The sequence below is a fragment of the Arabidopsis lyrata genome (genome assembly GCF_000004255.2).
Source record: "Arabidopsis lyrata subsp. lyrata unplaced genomic scaffold ARALYscaffold_2, whole genome shotgun sequence".
Classification (NCBI taxonomy): domain Eukaryota; kingdom Viridiplantae; phylum Streptophyta; class Magnoliopsida; order Brassicales; family Brassicaceae; genus Arabidopsis; species Arabidopsis lyrata.
Window position 1 is genome coordinate 471,480 of NW_003302554.1, and position 18,526 is coordinate 490,005.

The 18,526-nt window shown below is 32.1% G+C and overlaps 3 protein-coding genes across 3 annotated transcripts; 1 reads left to right on the forward strand and 2 right to left on the reverse strand.

Annotated features, from left to right (window-relative positions):
* The first annotated feature begins 30 nt into the window (after positions 1–30).
* Positions 31–1,857, forward strand: LOC9323985 (probable membrane-associated kinase regulator 2). The gene is made up of 2 exons (XM_021009985.1): positions 31–1,461; positions 1,570–1,857. Exons 1-2 carry the CDS (start codon positions 279–281, stop codon positions 1,626–1,628), a joined length of 1,242 nt encoding a protein of 413 aa, XP_020865644.1. The 5' UTR covers positions 31–278; the 3' UTR covers positions 1,629–1,857.
* A 1,226-nt stretch (positions 1,858–3,083) lies between these two features.
* LOC9322432 (late embryogenesis abundant protein At1g64065) lies at positions 3,084–4,158 on the reverse strand. Its single transcript, XM_002887876.2, has one exon. The coding sequence runs from the start codon at positions 3,898–3,900 to the stop codon at positions 3,256–3,258; it is 645 nt and encodes a 214-aa protein (XP_002887922.1). The 5' UTR covers positions 3,901–4,158; the 3' UTR covers positions 3,084–3,255.
* A 2,466-nt stretch (positions 4,159–6,624) lies between these two features.
* LOC9323986 (respiratory burst oxidase homolog protein F) lies at positions 6,625–14,029 on the reverse strand. The gene is made up of 14 exons (XM_021035217.1): positions 12,904–14,029; positions 12,676–12,835; positions 12,069–12,117; positions 11,473–11,586; positions 10,377–10,799; positions 9,195–9,581; positions 9,021–9,116; positions 8,806–8,921; positions 8,565–8,732; positions 8,331–8,490; positions 8,065–8,244; positions 7,843–7,971; positions 7,627–7,705; positions 6,625–7,414 (listed from the first exon to the last, which is right to left on the reverse strand). Exons 1-14 carry the CDS (start codon positions 13,556–13,558, stop codon positions 7,305–7,307), a joined length of 2,826 nt encoding a protein of 941 aa, XP_020890876.1. The 5' UTR covers positions 13,559–14,029; the 3' UTR covers positions 6,625–7,304.
* Positions 14,030–18,526: the final 4,497 nt, after the last annotated feature.

Below are 18,526 nucleotides of genomic sequence, written 5' to 3' on the forward strand. Positions count from 1 at the left end.
TTTAAGTACGTTTTCTTTTTGTCAAAATTGTTTCATACCATTTTTATGAAAATGCAACTAAAAGCAACAAAGAACATTAATATTATTACATTTATCTAGAAAAAATAAATTACTAATAATTTATATAGTATATAGCTTTCACTCTTCTCTCACAAGCACCGTAAACCGTTCTTTTTCATCTAAAAGGAGACTTTGAAGAAGAAAGAAAACATTCAAAGCTCTAAAAACGCAGCGTTTTAGGAAAAAAGAGTTTGAGAGTGATTCTGGCTTTCCCAACAATGGATGCTTTCAGTCTCCTTAACTACTGGAAAAACAGTGGTGGTGCTCTTACTTTCCTTCCTCAATCCTCCGACTCTTCTTCTTCTTGCCGTTACTCCGCCGGCGAATCCACCGGAACCACCACCATTGTCACTTCCGTTACCGGAACTGAAGATGAAGAAGCTGATTACGACAACGACGAAGGACCCTTCTTCGACCTTGAGTTCGCTCTTCCAGCTGAAGAAGACGAAGAAGAAGAAGAAAACACAGACGGAGGAGTCGGAAGAGAGGGAGATTCCGATTGTACGGACGGTGGTTGTGAGTTCAAATTCACTCTCTCGTCTTGTTCCGGTGGAGAAGATCGAGTAGATCCAGATTCTCTTGATGATGTTTTCTTCAAGGAAACGATTGTTGAAGAGGTCGAACCACCGTCGTCTTCAGAGCAGCAGACTTGTTCCGTCAAAGCTCCGGCGGCGCAGTTATCGGCGTCTATTTTGAAATCCGCCACTAAGCTTCGTGTGTTCATGCTCGGAATGAAGAAATCGAAGCTTATCCAAGCGAAATCAGAAGCTAATTTCGGATCTGAAGACCTCGAGAAGAATAATCCTCCTCTTCCGCCGACGTCACTCTCGCCGGAATCGCAACAGAAAAGTACGGTGACAGTTAATTTAAAAGTTGAAGAGGTTCCGATAATTTCTCTGTTTACCAGAGAAAACAGCTCGAAGAACTCATCTTCGTCGTCTTCTTCTTCATCTTCTTCGTCTTCCTCGTTAAGGAAGCAAAACGGCAACGAATCTGTCGTTTCAGACGAGAAACGATTCGTGATGATGCAAAAGTACTTAAAGAAGGTAAAGCCACTTTACATCAGAGTTTCACGTCGTTACGGCGAGAAATTACGACATTCCGGTCAACTAACCGCTCCGTCCGCGAGATCCACGGCGGAGAAAACGGAATCTCCGACGGCCACGAAGACTATTAAACCGGGAAACATAAACATCAACATTCCAGCTGGTCTTAAAGTAGTGAGAAAACACCTCGGAAAAAGCAGATCGTCGTCTTCAACGGCGACAACACCATCGTCTACGGCGGCGACTGTTACGACTCCGTCTGAGTCAAGAAGACGCGACGACTCACTTCTTCAACAACAAGATAGTATTCAAAGCGCCATTTTACACTGCAAAAGATCTTTTAATTCCTCTAGAGGTAATTAAATTAATTAAATCTCCTTTTTTTTTTTGTTAAACAAATTAATTAAATCTCCTTTAACAATTTCTTCCAAATTTCGTTAATTAAAATTTTGTTTTCTTGCAGATAAAGATCCGTCGGTGTTACCAAGATCGGTGAGTGAACCTTCCTCTTACGAAAAATAAGATAATATCGTAATCTTTTTTTTATTAGTTTCAAGAGAATCTCAACGGTTTTCATTTTCTCACATTAACAACTTATAATAATTATGGGTTATTGTAAATATTTTTCTAGCTTATTTTGGTCAGAATTGTAGCAGTGAGTTTTAGATGTTATGTTTGGTCATGTAGATATGATGACTGTTGGAACATAAAAAGGTTATTAAGAAGAAAAATAGACTTCTTCTTTTTGTCATTTTTATGTTCAGAGACAAAACTTTAGGATACATATATACACACAATGACACAAACCATACTATATAAATTGATTAGTGACATAAATGTTAAACGTTATTATGGAAAATAGTCAATTGGTGTTATTAGTCTGTGTCTTGAAAGGTTTATAATTTAAGAGGGGGAAAGATGATAAATGTGTCATTTACTTTGCTAGTTTAATTTTATTTGTTGTTGTGTGAATGGTATATTGGTAATTTGGAATGACGGAAAGAGAAGGAAATGTGGGGCTTTACTGGTAAGTGAGATGGTGAAAGTTGAGACAGAAACAGTGAAAAATCCAATTTACTTTTTTCCTCTCTTTTTTATTAATAATGTGAATCTCTCTTTTCTTTTTGGTTGCGATGGAGTATGTAGTACAAAAGAAGGAAGAAAACAAATCCATAAATTCCAAGTTCCCGTAACGTAAGTAAGATTCTACTATAATATAGAAACAAAACTTGGCTCCAGATCAATAATTCACAATAATATTGCACACGGTTACAAAATGCATGGTTATTTTTCATTGAAGTGTCTTATTCAATGTTTGTAGACAAAAATAACTTGCTGTACGAAAAGTAAACAAAATTAAATTATGGACGTTATAAATTGTTATTGTAGTTCGAAAATTAGGATATACCACTATATTTAGTGTTGTAAAATTGTAAATCATAGAAACGTGTAGAAAGCTAAGTAATTATTACTTCGAACATATGTGAATTTTCGAATTTTCTGGGCCAAATTGATCGAAAGGCCCAAGCCCAAATATAACTATTTTAATCGACCCACCGGTTTCAATATTATCCAAGTTTTTTTATTTGGTTCTCTTAGAGAACTTCTCCACAAAAACAAAAACCGAAAATACAAATCAACCGGTACCGAGGTTCATTTAAAACCATTTGATACTTCTCATACCAAACAAATCAAACCGAAGTCAATTTTAATCCATCAATGCCAAAATATACCTGAATTGCTTTCACAAAATTGAACCAACTCGTTTTTGTGAATGTGTAAAGCATCATTTTCACATTTTAATCCACTTTATTGACAAATTTACTAAACCGGCGAAAAATTGGAAATGTACATCAACTGACGTATGTACGTCAACGTCACTGCGATGTGTATGTGCATGAATGAGTCAATATGTGGGGATTGAGTCAATTTAATTCACCATTAATGCATTAATTATTGGAAAAAAGTCTTTGTTAATTATCACAATACCACCCATCGAATCACATAAACAAAAACATTTTTCTTAATTACAACTTTGATATTCGCTTCATATACAAAGACCACTAAATTTACAATATGGCAAAAGCACAAAACACCCAACACACAGAGAAATCTTTTTAAACCGGACCACAAAACCAATCACTCACTACTATTCACATAACAAATTTTGAATAAACCGACCGGTTAAATTAAGTCTCATGGTACAACTCATCACACTAACTTTCCATCTCCTTCTTCCCAAAACCTTAATCCTTCCTCTAACCTCAGCAACACTTCTCAATTCCAAAAACCCTAATCTCAAATCCGAATCCAAATCCTTAGTATTCAATAACCGAAACGAACCGATCTCAACCACAACATCGGTTATCCTAACCGTCTTATGAGCTTCAACTCTTCTACCCGCAATCTTGGTCTCTCCCACAACACCATGATCAGCGTAAACAACACGTAACGAACTATCCTCAAACTCAAATGCGCCAAAATTGGAGTTTCTGATCGAGATATCACTTACTAGCGTGGCATTGAAGTAAGGGTTTGTTGAATTACCACCAAATCGAAGATCTCGAGTGGATATTGATCTTGTTTCAATCTCTGGTTTTGAAATCCGTAGAAAGATTGAAGAGAGGATGAGACAAAGTGCGAAGATGATGACGATTATTGTCAAGGAATAGACTAGACATTTCCCTGGAGGTTCCTCTGTTTTCCGACGCCAGATTCTTGGTCCGCTCTGTTCTTCATCGCTCCGGCCATAGATCGCCGTCGGAGCTAACGTTATCCGATCTTCTTCCACCATTTTTTGTTTGGATCAGAGGAAGAAGGAGAGGAAGAGAGGAGTTAATGTTAATGGAAGAGTGGGTGGTTTCTTTTTTGGCGGTTAAAAGAGGGATTTGTGGAGGACACGTGGCGAGATCGTGTTGAGTTAGAGTCTTACGCGGTGTTTTTCTTTTTCTTAAAAGTCTTTCTCGGAGGGCTTGATTTTTTTTTGTTCCTTTAATGAGTTTACTCCTTTTTGTGTGTTAATTTTGATTTTTTTTATTCGTTTATAAAAGCGAGATAGAAGTCTTTAGCGCAGAAGTCTTTAGCGCAGAACTCTTAATAATTTTTTTAAAAAATTAATAACAAGTAAAGAAAAAGAAGAGAAGCTCTGTATAGTGGAAGGTTCTCACAAGTGTTCTCAAGAATATAAAAAATGAAAATAATAAAAAGTAAGAGAGAGATATGAACATGACTTCTAATATGAGAACTTTTGAGAACCTCTTGGGAGACTCATATCACACATGACAACATGCAGTTGGTTTTTAAAAAAATTTATTACTCAAAATTTAATTATACAATTAAACTAATTTATATATATTATAATAATATATTTTGAGAGACTTTGAGAGAACCTCCCACTACACATGCTCTAATAGCTCTTATTTTAGAGGCGTTATCACAAACCAACAGACACGTGCACCTTTATTAATGGTTTATCTATATTAAAAAACTAGAATATAATTATAGCATTAAAATATTATTATTTTTTATGTTTTTAGAAATCTGCTAAGGGTGTTCTTAAGACGACGTCAGAGATTAAATGTTTCAACTAACATCAATTGTTTTTAGAAACCTTTAAATTTGGATTTTTAGTTCTTTTTTTTTCTTGTTTTTTTTTTTTTGTTGGCTTTTTTTTTTTCTTGTTTTGAAAGCTAAAACATCACTTGACTTTTATTTATCTTCTGATGTCTTAATTTGAAATACACAAATTGGAATCCGCAGAAAATTCCAACTTTATTTTGACGATGACTAGTGGACCAAACCAATGGGCTTAAACGATTTCGCATTTGTCTACGATCTGGCCCAATGTGATGGAGAAATCAGAAATGTTCTCATGGGACCTAGTTTTTTTAAGAACAAATCAAGATAGGTCTATTCATTCTGATGCATTTTTTTTTTAAGTGACGCCGATGCTTTATATAGGATGCATCACATATAGGACTAAGGATTCTAGAAAACTAATTAAAAAAAGTGATAAAAACATATTCGATAATTCGATAAAAATTTGAGAAAAAAGAAGCTTATATAATACATCATGATCCAAAAATAAAAATTATTTTCAATATTTTTAGTGATACAAGTAAAGCGGATTTGAATGAAATAGGAACCATATTCGATGATCAAAGATAAAGATATGCAACCAGCCTTACAAAGTCAGTCATATGATTGAGATAGGGTTGCAAAAATGAGAAAACGACTCTTGAGACAAAATCTGAAATGAACCAGTTGAAATAGTAATCTTATGGTTATTTGTTCAAATGGTTGAATTCAAAAAAATATTTTACCTTGACGTATTCTTTTAGACGACTTCAAAATTTATATGAGAACTGTAAATTCTAGCAATTAGGTCACGCTTCAGCATTCACCAAAATCTGAAATCGAAGTTTTTTTATGGGTCGAAACTAATATTACACATTGTGGTTTTGGGCTACGGAGATTACGAGTTTTGGTCCAAAACCTCCTGGTATCCCAAAAAAGAAAAAAAAATGGAAGTTCTTGAAAGTAAAAAATCTTTCAGGTTTGGTCTCAAGTCTTAGTTATTGCCCAAATAAAAAAAAAAATAGTTATTTGTTTAAAAAGGCTTTAGTTCTTGCAGCAAAGGTCCAACTCTTGCTAAGTCATCATCAATATCAGTTTCTCACATAGAGACCCCTATTGGATTGGCCTTCATACACTAAACTTATTTAGGTTTGTGACCATAAACTCTACTGGGCTTTAATTATTTTAATGTTGTGGGCTTAGTGGCTCAGAAGCAGTGACAGTTTGGTCCATCAACAAATGTTCCAACATTGAAATAGAAATGGCTTTACATGTTTGTTAGGAAAGAAAAAATTGAATGGTATTGCAGAGAAAAATAAATTGGTGGTACTTTATTTATCATTGTATCATCCACAGGGGCGGAGGCACACTATAGGTAGTGGGGTCAGCTGACCCCAACTACTTTCTAAAATTCTATCATATGTCTTACCATTAGATCTAATGAACCCAATTAAAATTATCTCTTGACCCCATTGATTCAATCAAAAAACTAATTTACATATGAAAAGTGCAATATTTTTCGAAATTGAACCCACGTTCAAACGAAACCCAAAACAATAATACAACTTTTAATGATTTATATGAATTAATAGAGAAATAACAATAAAAAAATTTTGCCGCTTGAAAAAAAACTCCAAATTATGGCATCTTTAAATCAAGGTAATGCTTTTTTTGCTTTTTTTTTTTGTTTTTAAAAATGTCTTATACTTTTGTAATATGATTCGTTTGTTTAGAAAAGGTATGAATGAATGTAGAATGCAATTATAGATTTTTTTTTTTACAGTTTATAAATAATTTTTTTTAATATTTATTTTGACCCCAGTTAAAAACAATCCTGGCTCCGCCACTGATCATGCATGTATATGATTCTTGTTTTTCAAAGGAGACAAATGAAGTAAAAACATTCTGGCAGCGAAGGTCACAAATTTTTAAGATATAAAAGAGAGGAAACAAATAGAAACTATCAAATTTTATGCTTTGTACACCTTACATTAGTTATAATATAATGATAAAGATATTATAACTCCTTTATTTCCCAATCCCAAATATCCTCCCAAGATTCTAGAAACTCTAGTCTCTCTTTCACTGACTCCACTAAAAATTTAAAATGAGCAAAAAAACAAATCATTTTAAAATAGATCCCCCAAAAAAGTGTCATCTTCCTAATCACATGGACCTTATCAACGCATTATTTGCTTCCATCATTTATCTTCCCTGCAGCTGTATTGCACTTCCTCTTCAATCGAAAACGACTTCGTATTACAGTCTTTATCCCTCACCAAACCTCACCTCCCTTCTAGAATCTCTATTCTCTACTCACCTCGTTTGCTTACTATACAAGAAATTATAGAGCAACCCTAAAATATGACTTTTAAAATTTACTATATGCTTCTATCAAACTTCCCCCGTAAAATTCTTCTATCTCGTATATTTACACGTATGCCTCGGTGTATATAGACCTAGAACGTGTTGAAATTAAGCGTTAACACACTCACTTTTGACAGTGTGTTAACGTTTAATCACTTTGAATTAAATAGTGAAGAGATTGCTTTTATACTATAAGTGGCTAAATGTGAGATATTAAAGAATCTAGAGGGCTTTAGGCTTCTTCCATCTTGTCTTTTAGAAGTGCTCCTTGTGAAATTCAAACTTGGTTGAACCTTTTTGATTGAATGTGTTGCAGAGTTTGCTAAGCTCTTTGCCTAAAACCGGTACTCCGCAATAAAACACTCCTGCAAAAGATCAAAGATTTAAGAATCATTTTGATTGAAACCCGAATCTTGATTGTGATAGAAAATGAAAGCTTCTATATATAAAGCATGAAAATGAAACGTATTGCCCACGGATACTGAAAATGAATTGTGGGGACTAAATTGACTGAATCTTAAAAGAATATTTTACTTTTTGTGAAGATTGGAAATGTATGGAGGTTAGTGATTGTTACCTATCCTTGCATTGCAATGCTTGGAACTTAGCTTAGTGAGAACCTTCTTCCAATTAGGTCTTGCAAAGTGTGTCCTGACCTGAAAAATGAAGATTTTTTAAGAATCATATCTTTGTGTGTGGGTTCATTTTTCCATAATTGAGATTTTGGGGGACCGTTTTGGGTTATCAAAAGAATCACGACTTCGTTATGGTGAAAAAGAAGAAAGTAACGTACCCTAGTGCCAGAGACAATGTCGACTCCATTTTTGGCATGATTAAGAGCTTGAACCATTGTAATGAGAGCAGAACGAGCATCACCTTCTTCATACACACTTGTTAAATAGTTATGCATCTCTATCACACCCTGATCCATAAAAAAAAACTTTGATTTTCTCAATTTGATTCTTCTTGGGAAAATTTTGATTGTGTCAAGAAATGTTTTGAGTTTCTTTTTTACCCGTTGATCAAGTTCTGCAACTTCATTCATGACACCTTTGAACCAATCAAAAGAGCCTTGTTCTCTTGTGACCCAGTAGAAGTAAGCATTTGTGGTTTTTAGTATTCTTTTCCGTCTTGGCGGGTCACCGTTGCTTCCTGTACTGTGTTCTGATGATCTACTGAAATCCGAGATCGAATCCTGAAGATGTAAAATCATTTATCAGATTTCCAGCTGTATTATAATTGTTTGCACAAAAGAGAAGAAGATAAGACTTAGTTTATTACCGCATGCTCTTCCATTTTAACAATGTTGTTAAGCAAATCTTTCAAGATACTGATAAATGGAGTTGCACCAATGCCAAGACCAACTAACAAGAGAACATCATATTTCCTATAGTCTTGCGCCGGTGCACCGTATGGTCCATCTATCAATAGCTTTGGCAAACTGAAACAACATTTAACTAAACATATCAGCATTTGGTTAACTTATAAGTGTATGGTTTTGTTTTCGTGTTATACCTTTTCTTTGTTGTTTCGTCGGCTCTGAGAAGTCCGCTTTTACCAGCAACTGGTGGCTCACAAACTTCAGAGAATACTCTTTTGAGTTCTTGAGTCCAATCTCCGAGTTGTCTAATGTGAATGCTGACATAATCATCTTCTGGTGCTGAAGTAATTGAGAATGGATGCCTAGACCGAAATACAAATTAGTATAAGACAGATTATTTGATTAGTATCAAAAACTGATATGAATAGTTTTTACCATTCGAATGGCGAAACTGCAGGGCATTGGACGAACATGTATTGTCCGCTTTTGTATCGAAATTGAGTTGGTTTCGACATTTGCAGCGTTAGAACGTTACCGGGATATATAGCAACCTAGAAGGAAAAATCAAAAGAAGTTAGCTTTTTCTACAAGGCAATGAGTAAAAATAAAGAAAACAGAGTCCTCTGTTTTAGTTTTTGTTTTTCACTTACCTTAAGAAGTCGAACCGAATAAGAACCAGAACGGAAATACCTAAGTGTTCTTTCTCCCCCATAGAGTAAAATTGGTACCGCAAGATACATCCATGTCTGCAAAACACAACATCTCAAAATCAAAACCAAGAACACTTAGGTATATAGCTTAGAATTAGGATCATAGAGACTTACCGTGCGAACATACCAAGGCTTGGCGAAATAGAGGAAGGTACCGTGAAGGATAAGCAAGATATAAACAATGACGAACAAATGATGCGAATACCAAAAGGCGTTAAAACCGGTAAGTCGATCAAATGGCTTAGGAAGCTTGACGAGGTTACGCCTAAACCATCTTGTTGCTAATGTGAATGAAATAATCATCAAAATGACCATTAAAATCCCTGTGATTCCTTCAGGTCCCTTAACGAGGTCGAAGTATGTTGGCTGTTTTGTTTGAAAGTAATGAAACAGATACCGATTGTAATCGTATTCAGTGGCTCTAACAATTCTAGGGAAATCACAAGCAATATGGTCTCCAATATGAAGGATCACAGCTACTACAATGGCTCCGGCAATTGTCTGCACAGAACAAAAAAGAGTAGTGAGTTAAAAATTTCCATCAAAATAGTTTTATTAGTAGTAATTGAGCATTGGCTTCTTAGCTTATGAACGTTGAAAATATCAAATAAATAAGTTTTTTCTTAACCAATACCAAACCGAAAAATATCCAAAAACCCCATCTGAAACCAAGCTAATGCAACAAAACCAAATTAAATAAACTGCAATAAACTGTTGTAAATATAATATTACACACAAATTTAATTTCATGTACTACATAGAATGTAAATAAACAGATAATGTTAATTTTATAAAATTGAACCTGAAGTTGTCTTTTCTGCAAAACAGAACCAAACTGATTCTTTTCAAACTGAACAAAATTTTGGTCCAAAATAGATATAAAACTTTCAAGAACTGCATAGGAGGTTGTCTTTTTATTGCAAAATCGAGATGAAAGAATTTCAAACTGAATTCGGTATAACCGAACCAAAAATTCACATGGCTTACTCTTCTTATTCACTTTTCTTTTTTGCAAAAAAATGTAAGAAATGAGAAGAAGAAAAAAAAAGAGGAGAAAGCGTTGTTTAGCTGTCATGTCAATGTTCCAGTGCGTGCACAAAGAAAATGAGCCCCACAACAATCTCAGCTTTTTCGACAGCACATTGCGTTCGATGAGGATTTTGTATCTCTCTAATTAGTATTGGTTTTGACTTCTATAGAAGCACCAAAAGAAAGTTCTTATGGGACCCCCAAAAAATGCTAAAAAGTAGAAATCAAAGTAAAAAAACAACAAAAAAGGGTTTATAGTTCACTAACCTTGTGGAAATTGATATTATCATCAAAAGGAACGAAGTAAGAGAGTCTTGTGGATCTAAGCCAGGTAATGGTGTTTCTGCAAACCGGGAAAAGTATTAGAGCCATGTTGAATTTAAGTGTCTCAGCTGCTCCTTTTGCTGTGAGTAAACAATAACCCATCACATGAAATGCATCTTTTTGCTTGTATTGGAAGAATTTCCATAAGAATAATCCGATCATGATCATGATCCATAAGGATAAAACCCATATCCTTTTCCAATTCTCTTGCATGAAATATACGAAATCCGAACTCATTCGATGTATTCGACTCTTTTTTCGTAACCCTTGAAGGTTTTGGCTCAATGCTTGGCTTGTATAGCTCAATGCTTGACTGTAATTGAGGTATGTGTCTTTTTGTAGAAGCAAAGTCTCTAGTTGCCATAGCTACACAAAAAAAAAAACCAAAAAAAATAGCATTAAAGTGTGAAATATTTGCCTTAATGAATCATAATCTTAACATGCTCATGAGTTAGATAAATATATTATATATCATTCAAGATGTAGCAGTCACATGTTTTTTTTTTTCAAACTCTATCTTCTATTTTCGCTAGCAGCTGAAATAGTTTATTGTAACTACTTCACCTACCATCAAGTAAATGAATTGGAAAAAAAGAAAATATACTATATTTGAACTACTGAATAGAAGAATCTATACTTTATAATGGACAACTATACTAGGTGTCAGCAAGATGAGATAAGAGTAGAAAAAAAGCAAACATGAAATAATTTAATGCTATTGTAAAATTGGCCTTTTTTTCCTCATAACATGTGAAGTCATACATTTTTTTTTTTTTTTTGATAAAAGAGGTCATACATTATATATAAAAAAATTGAATTCCCATTTATGGGCGGCGGTTTAACATACTTTATTCCGTTTGTGTAACGAAAGTATTGAAAAAATTCTGCAATAATATGTTGAACAAAAAAAAAAATCTGTAATAATATAATATTCACATCATGCAAGCACGGAAACAAAGCATGTGATTGTGGAAATGTATTTAAATTTAATTTATTTTTTGTAACATATTAAAGATTGTACAGTGTATCAAAAACCAACCTCTATGTAGCCAAGTCTTTCAGGATCTAACTCTTCCATAATCAAAGCTGCATATTCCTCTGCTTGTTCCTTTAATCTTGATAGCTTATTTGCAGATGCACTCAACATTATTATCTAAAATATTCAAAGAAAAAAAAAAAAAAAACGATAATAAGGATTTTTTCTTCAAAATGTTAAGTAAACCATCTCTATTGTATTTTGTGTCACCGTCAAAGATTAAATTATATTAAAACAAGTTGATTATTAGTCAAAACTAATTAAACAATAGTAACATATTTCAACATAAATGCCAACTTAATTAGTTACAGATAGGAATCTAACGAACATGGGTTAAAATCAAGACAAGAAAATTCGTATTTTGGTTCTTTTGATTTTTTTTTTTTAAATAAATGGAGTGGTTAGTATATCAGCATTTCATAAGATTTAAGGTCACCAAATCCCCGCCTAACTTTGATTATAAATATAAAATTATATTTTGACTACCAGTCCCAAGTTTATATTTTACTTTAAAATTTAACGATAAAATTATGACATGTAATTAAATAATGAAAATTGATAACGCTAATTGTGTTGATTAGCTATCATCATTTATTTACCTCCTTTACTTCCTCTTCTGTAATTCTCCCATCTTCATTCTTGTCCACTCTGTAAATTCCCAACAAATAAAAGGAGATTAGCTCTTAATTATGTATTAATTATCTTCAATTAAAGTCAAAAGGTTTATATTAAAAAAAATACAGTATAAAAATTAAAACATACGCATAGTAAGGAACAATAATTTCTCCACACATGCAAATTAAATTACCACACTGTTTAATTATTTAAGAACACTGAAAATATGGGATCGTTCTTTCTTATAGTAAAATGATTATAAGGAACCTTTATAAGATACTCCCTCCGTTTTATAATATAAGGCGTTTTAGATAAAAAAATTTGTTTCATAATATAAGTCGTTTTCGAGTTTTAATGCAAATTATATATTATTTTAATATTTTATGATTATTTATATTATGCAGTCTCTTTTATGATTGGTTGAATTTTTAAAAAGTAGAACTTCTTAATCCGCGTGCTTTAACCTAAAACGACTTATATTATGAAACGGAGGGAGTACTAATCATTATTATTAGAAACAAAAGATGATTAGGAGATCAGTAATTAAAATTAAACTAATTATTAAGTGTAAGTAACTTTTCTGTTACGTACATGTCGAAGAAGATCTGGAGACGAGAATCAAAACTTTCGTCGTTGATTTGTGACCAATACTCATAAAGCTCATCGTGATTGATTTTCTCAACTTTTAATCTTCTTCTTCTACTCAATGCATCGAACAGTTCCAATGCAAATTCTTTAGAATCTTTCATTCCTATGAACAAAAAAAAAAAACAAATCAAGATTTGAGTAAATTCAAAATCTAGAGATTATGGAGTTTACCTATGCATTGAGCGAAATCGGAGCGATAGATGTAACCATTTTTTTCGAATTTTTCGAAATTTGATTGAACATCGTTCCAACCATCAACGTTCGTTTGCTTGTTGCTGATGAATCTCAAACCACGAAGAGCTCTTTGAGCACTAGACCGAGTCCGATCTAACTGAGCTCGTTGTTTTCGCAACGCTCGAGCTTCTAAAGCAGAGTTTACCAAACCACCACCGCCGCCGCTTTGATTAGCGGCGGTACTGGTGGTGGTTAAATTGCCTGAAAAAGAACGAGACCACGAGAATCGTTTCAACTCCTGGGATAACTGTTTCGCCTTGGCCACAGCTTCCGCCTTAAGCTCTTGAGAGAATTGACGGAACCGATTCGATGAAGTCCGTTTCATCGTCGGAGATCTAGAAATCGAAACCGGAGTCATTATTCCGGTTGTGTCGTCGGAGATATCTCCAATGGCGGTAGTTGCTGGCTCGACGCTACGAAGAACGATTGTGTCATCGTCTTGAAGATCGATTGTGACTTCAACGAACTCTTGATCACCGTTAATGGAGTATTCAGTTCCCGGTGAAGTAGATGCACTTCCGACGGCGGTTTTTCCGGCGGAAACTGAATCAAATGACCACCGTCGCCGATCGTTCTTTGAGAACGGTTTCATAGATCCAAAATCGGAATCGGATTCAAAGTGTTGGGTGAAGGATATCGGAAGTATATACACGTAGCATAGATTTATATATATATATAAGTGTATGTATAGGTTGGTGGAATCTTTGAAGAAAGAGAGAGAGAGAGAGAGAGTATTTCAAACGCGTCGTCGTGGCTCAGTGGGAAAAACCATTATTCACGCGCTGTGAAACTCTCTGCTTTATAGAGAGAACGTTGACGGAGAGAGAGAGCAACGATGATGGAGAAGGATTTGAACCGGACTGGGGAAAAAAGTTGACGGAATATACCTTTTTTGTTAATTTTTTTATAACTTATAATAGTAATATTATTGGATTTTTGTCATATTTATTTTAATGCAACAAAGTTTTTAAAAAGTATTATTGGACTTTTTTTTTTTTTCCTGAAATTGAAAATGAATTTTATTTGTTAGACAATTGAGAGTATATTGGTCATTCTATTTTTATGCATGGGATGTTTTACTAGATAATGCTATGTTTATCTAAAAATTTCTCTTATAGTAGCTTGCTCATCAATAAAAAAATATTTTAATATAAATTGGGTCTCTAATCAAAAAATATAAAAATATTTGGAAAAAAATTTCATTGAATATTTGTATAATTGTTCGTTTAAATTTCTAATCTTATATGCAACTTATTATAATATTTTGTGTTCACTTTTAATTGGAATGAAGCTCGTTATTAGTAGCTACTAGATAGCAATAAGCACTAAAAACCTCCAATTAGCGATACATTTTAAATGGTCATAATTTCAGACGGATTTACAAAAAAAAAAAAAGAATGTTAGTGTAGTGACACACTGATATACATTTAAAAATTGATATAGTACATAAAAAAAGTCATCAAATGAAAATGAATGAATATTCGTTTACATTCTATACAAATATTAAAAGCCACTAATCAAGCTATTATGTTATAATAACATGTAAAGAATATATAGCAAACAATATAATTAATTCGGATATGTTATTTCAAGTAATACTTAAGGAATATTTTATATCTGAGTGATTGTGTGACTGATGTTTCTCTGCAAGTCTTCTTTATTTCGTTTTTCGTCCGACGCGTTTTATCCTAAGCTGTGCTTGTTTGTGAACTGAAGAAAGAAAAAACAAGAAGGACGACTTTGAATATAGTTTTTATACATCATTTGTGGATGCAAGTGTTTTTGTGATTGATGTATCGTTGTTAAGTCCACGACTACAAATATTTTCTCACTTTTGAAAAGAATTTGTTGTTAAGAATAAGAAGAACAAATCAAATTTGATAACAGCATTTTGTTTTCAGTGCTTCACTAAAACTAGACTAACAAGGTTTTAGATTAGATTGAAAATGTTTAATCATGGGTCTTCCATCATAATCTTGTATTGCCGGTTGGATACTCACTTTTGAGTTATGATGACACGACGTTGTTTAAGAAGTTAGATACTAGATATATTTACTCAAAATTATTTATTCGAGTGGGGTAAACTTTTTATTTTTAAAAATATTTAACAATAATTAAACTCATGAAAAACGTTGTGGTTCTTTCTTAGCCATTTTTTTTTTTTTAATTTTATTTGATAAATTCTTTATTAGCCATATTGACATGTTAAATTAAACAAAAATATCCGACTTACATCTCTCGGAAATTTGTATGGTTTCGGTTTGGTATCAAATTCAGTTATCAGAAAATAATAACTAAACTCGAATGTGAACCATTTCTATTTGAGGCTAGGGTTTGAGTGTTTTCATTTTTACTAGAGATTTCAATTCAATTTATGTTGTGTAAGCAGTTGTAGTAGTAAATACACAAGTTATAAAACAAAACAAAAACTCCAAGTATGAAAGTGAAATGTGAAAAGATTTCATACGAACGTTTTGAATGTATTACCTAGTACTAAAATATGGTGTTATTATATAAAGAATCCCCTTTTTATATAATTGATTATTACTGCATGAGTTATATATAAGAAATAATATTAAAGTATGTAAATATAGGCACACGTTAGAAAAACACAACCAAACCTTTTCTCCCAGCCGTTTCATACTGTCCATCACATACTCACATAAAATTTCTTTGAGATATATATTGTTAAAAGACATTTCTTTGATATAGCCATATACTTAAAATATGTTCTGAATTACAAAACCAATCTTAGAACATCGTCAAATTTTGATGATAGAAATTATATATATATGACATTGATTAAGCTAAATGCCAAGCTTGCGACGGCTAGTGAGTAGTGACCTGCCAAATTAGAAATCTTTTTAAAATTTAATTGTTAAATATTTGCAATTATGTTATATATATATATATATATATAATTTAAATTAGTTACGTTTTTTTTTTTTGTTAAAGAAGTAATCTATAGTGTAATACATTTTTACATCTAAATATCTATAGTACGTATTATATTAGTAGCTAGTATTTTTTACATATTTTATGTAGCAAGAATTGGTTAAGATTGCGACTTATCAACAAACTAATAGACATAGCAAACACTAAACATTCTAAACTTTGAAACGAAATACCGATTAATCCAAGTCATGTTTAATTAGTTTTTTTTTTATCGATGTTTTCTTAAGGAATATGTCTCCTTTCATTTTGTTAGTCTCCGGGAAATACTTGCGTATCTACCAAGTAATTACTTATATATATATATATATATATATATATATATATATATATATATATATTGAATTGAACCAAGAAGGATATTTATATTCCATTATGATGTTGTGTTCGACCCTATTTGATATCAACTTTATTTTTACTTCAGAATAGTCTTTTGTTGTATCTCATACTAGAATTCGTGAGTACTACTCTTATCGCAAACGCTTTGGTAATATATATATATATATCATACTAGAATTCGTTAGCACCTCATAATAAACCTTTACGATTTACTTCTTGATTTTACCGTAAGTTCCAGAAAAATATCGTAAAGAACAAAAAAGAAAAATTATTACGATGCTATATATGATAAATTTTGTATTTAGTATTATCGAAATGTAACACCTATAATTTGTTATCCAATCCTTTTTTGACATCTAAAACATGCATGATCCATATAATTAATTGAGATATGCTATACACACGTTTGAAAAGGTTAATATTTTTTTTAAAACGTTAATATTCGAATATTAACGTTTTTAAAAAAAAAATAGTGTGTGTTTAGCGTATGCGTATCTCAATTATAAATTCTACAGAAAATTCATGTTCGTTAATATTCTATATCAATATGTTTTTAAGGTATTGTCAAATTAATCTGATGTAAAAGTCAAGCTTGATTCTAGATGCTATATAGATATATATATTATTTTATTTTTGAAAAAGTATATAAATATATTTTCAGACGTAACTAATCTCATTTTAATAAAACCTATACGTTTTTCACGTTATACCTAATTTTGGCATCAATTTCAATTTGACGAATTAATATGTTCACTAAAAAGTAGGAAAAGTTCGTGTAATATTTTTTATATGGATGAACAAAAGTCAGATGTTTTTGAACAAACTCGTATTTCATAGAAAAAGTGTGTATTAGTGTACATATATATGCATACTCATGCACACATAACTGGTTATAAGATATATATATTTAGAAATGTGTGTGTCTTCACTATCTTCTGCAACTTTTATAGTTTTCGAACGAAAGTAACTTGTCCCATAAGTTATTCTTGAAGAATAGGAATGTCAAATGTGATATGAATATTCTACCAACCCAAGTTACAAAAATCAATCATTTTTATATTTGGGAGATTTGAACTTCACTGTAAGAAACCATTTAGATTATTATATAACATTGTCTCTTAAATCTAAGGAAAGTTAACCCACTGCTTGACTTTTCAGGTTTTCAAATTTGACGTATCATTTGCTTTTCATGACTGTTAGTTATATAGTACGTAATCAATTAATTTATCCATTAATACCAAACATTTTTGAAACATGATGGATTAACGGTAAGTTTGTAAAATAGTGGCCTAGTGGTATAATTGGTAAAAAGTTTATGATATAGCATAAATTCGTTTTTCTCTTAGGTTCGATTTTTATTAGGATTCTTTGTCAAAATAGTTGCATAGTTTAGATTCATTAGAAAATATGATAAGTATACTATTGGATGACTACACTCATCTTAAAAATTTGTAGGATGATTAAAACTTGAAGCATACCTAACATTAAAGAAAAGAACTTCAACTTTTGGTTTGTTTTGTTTTCTTTTTCTTTGGTTTTCCTACGTACACACAAAAATATTATATCTTGCCGATAATTATATATTAGTTAGATTATGGTTATTCACATAAGTTAATGAAAATTCTATTATTTATAGTATATGGAAAATATTCAAAGTCAAGCGGATAAAAACAATTACGAATAATTTGTCTTGTATTTCATACTTTACTTTTGTCACCAAGTCCATAGCATATATATTCGTTGAGATAATATTTTACGTTCATGCATAGTACTAGGCCTGGCTTTCGGTTAACCGTTTGGTTATCGGTTGAGTCTATTCGGTTTCGGTTTTAAAATTTAGTATCCATTCGGATATTTTGAAATTTCGGTTCGGTTTCGGTTCGGTTCCGGTTCTTTCGGGTTTAAAATTTAGTATTCATTCGGTTATTTTGCTTAGGATATTTTCGGATATTTCGGTTATTTTTGAGTATTTTCGGATATTTTTGGATATACTTCAGTTATTTTCGAGTATTTTTACTATTTTAATATATTTTTCAAGTATTTTTGATTATTTGGTCTATAAATAACTAATTATTTTAAAAATATAATTGTATTTCGGGTATTTCGGTTACCCAAAATATTTCGGTTCGGTACCGATTCGATTACGGTTATTTCGGTTATAGAATTTAGTATCCATTCGGTTATTTTCAAATTTTTGGTTTGGTTTGATTCAGTTTTTTTACTTCGGTTTCGGTTCGGTACATTCGGTTCGATTTATTTGCCTAAGCTA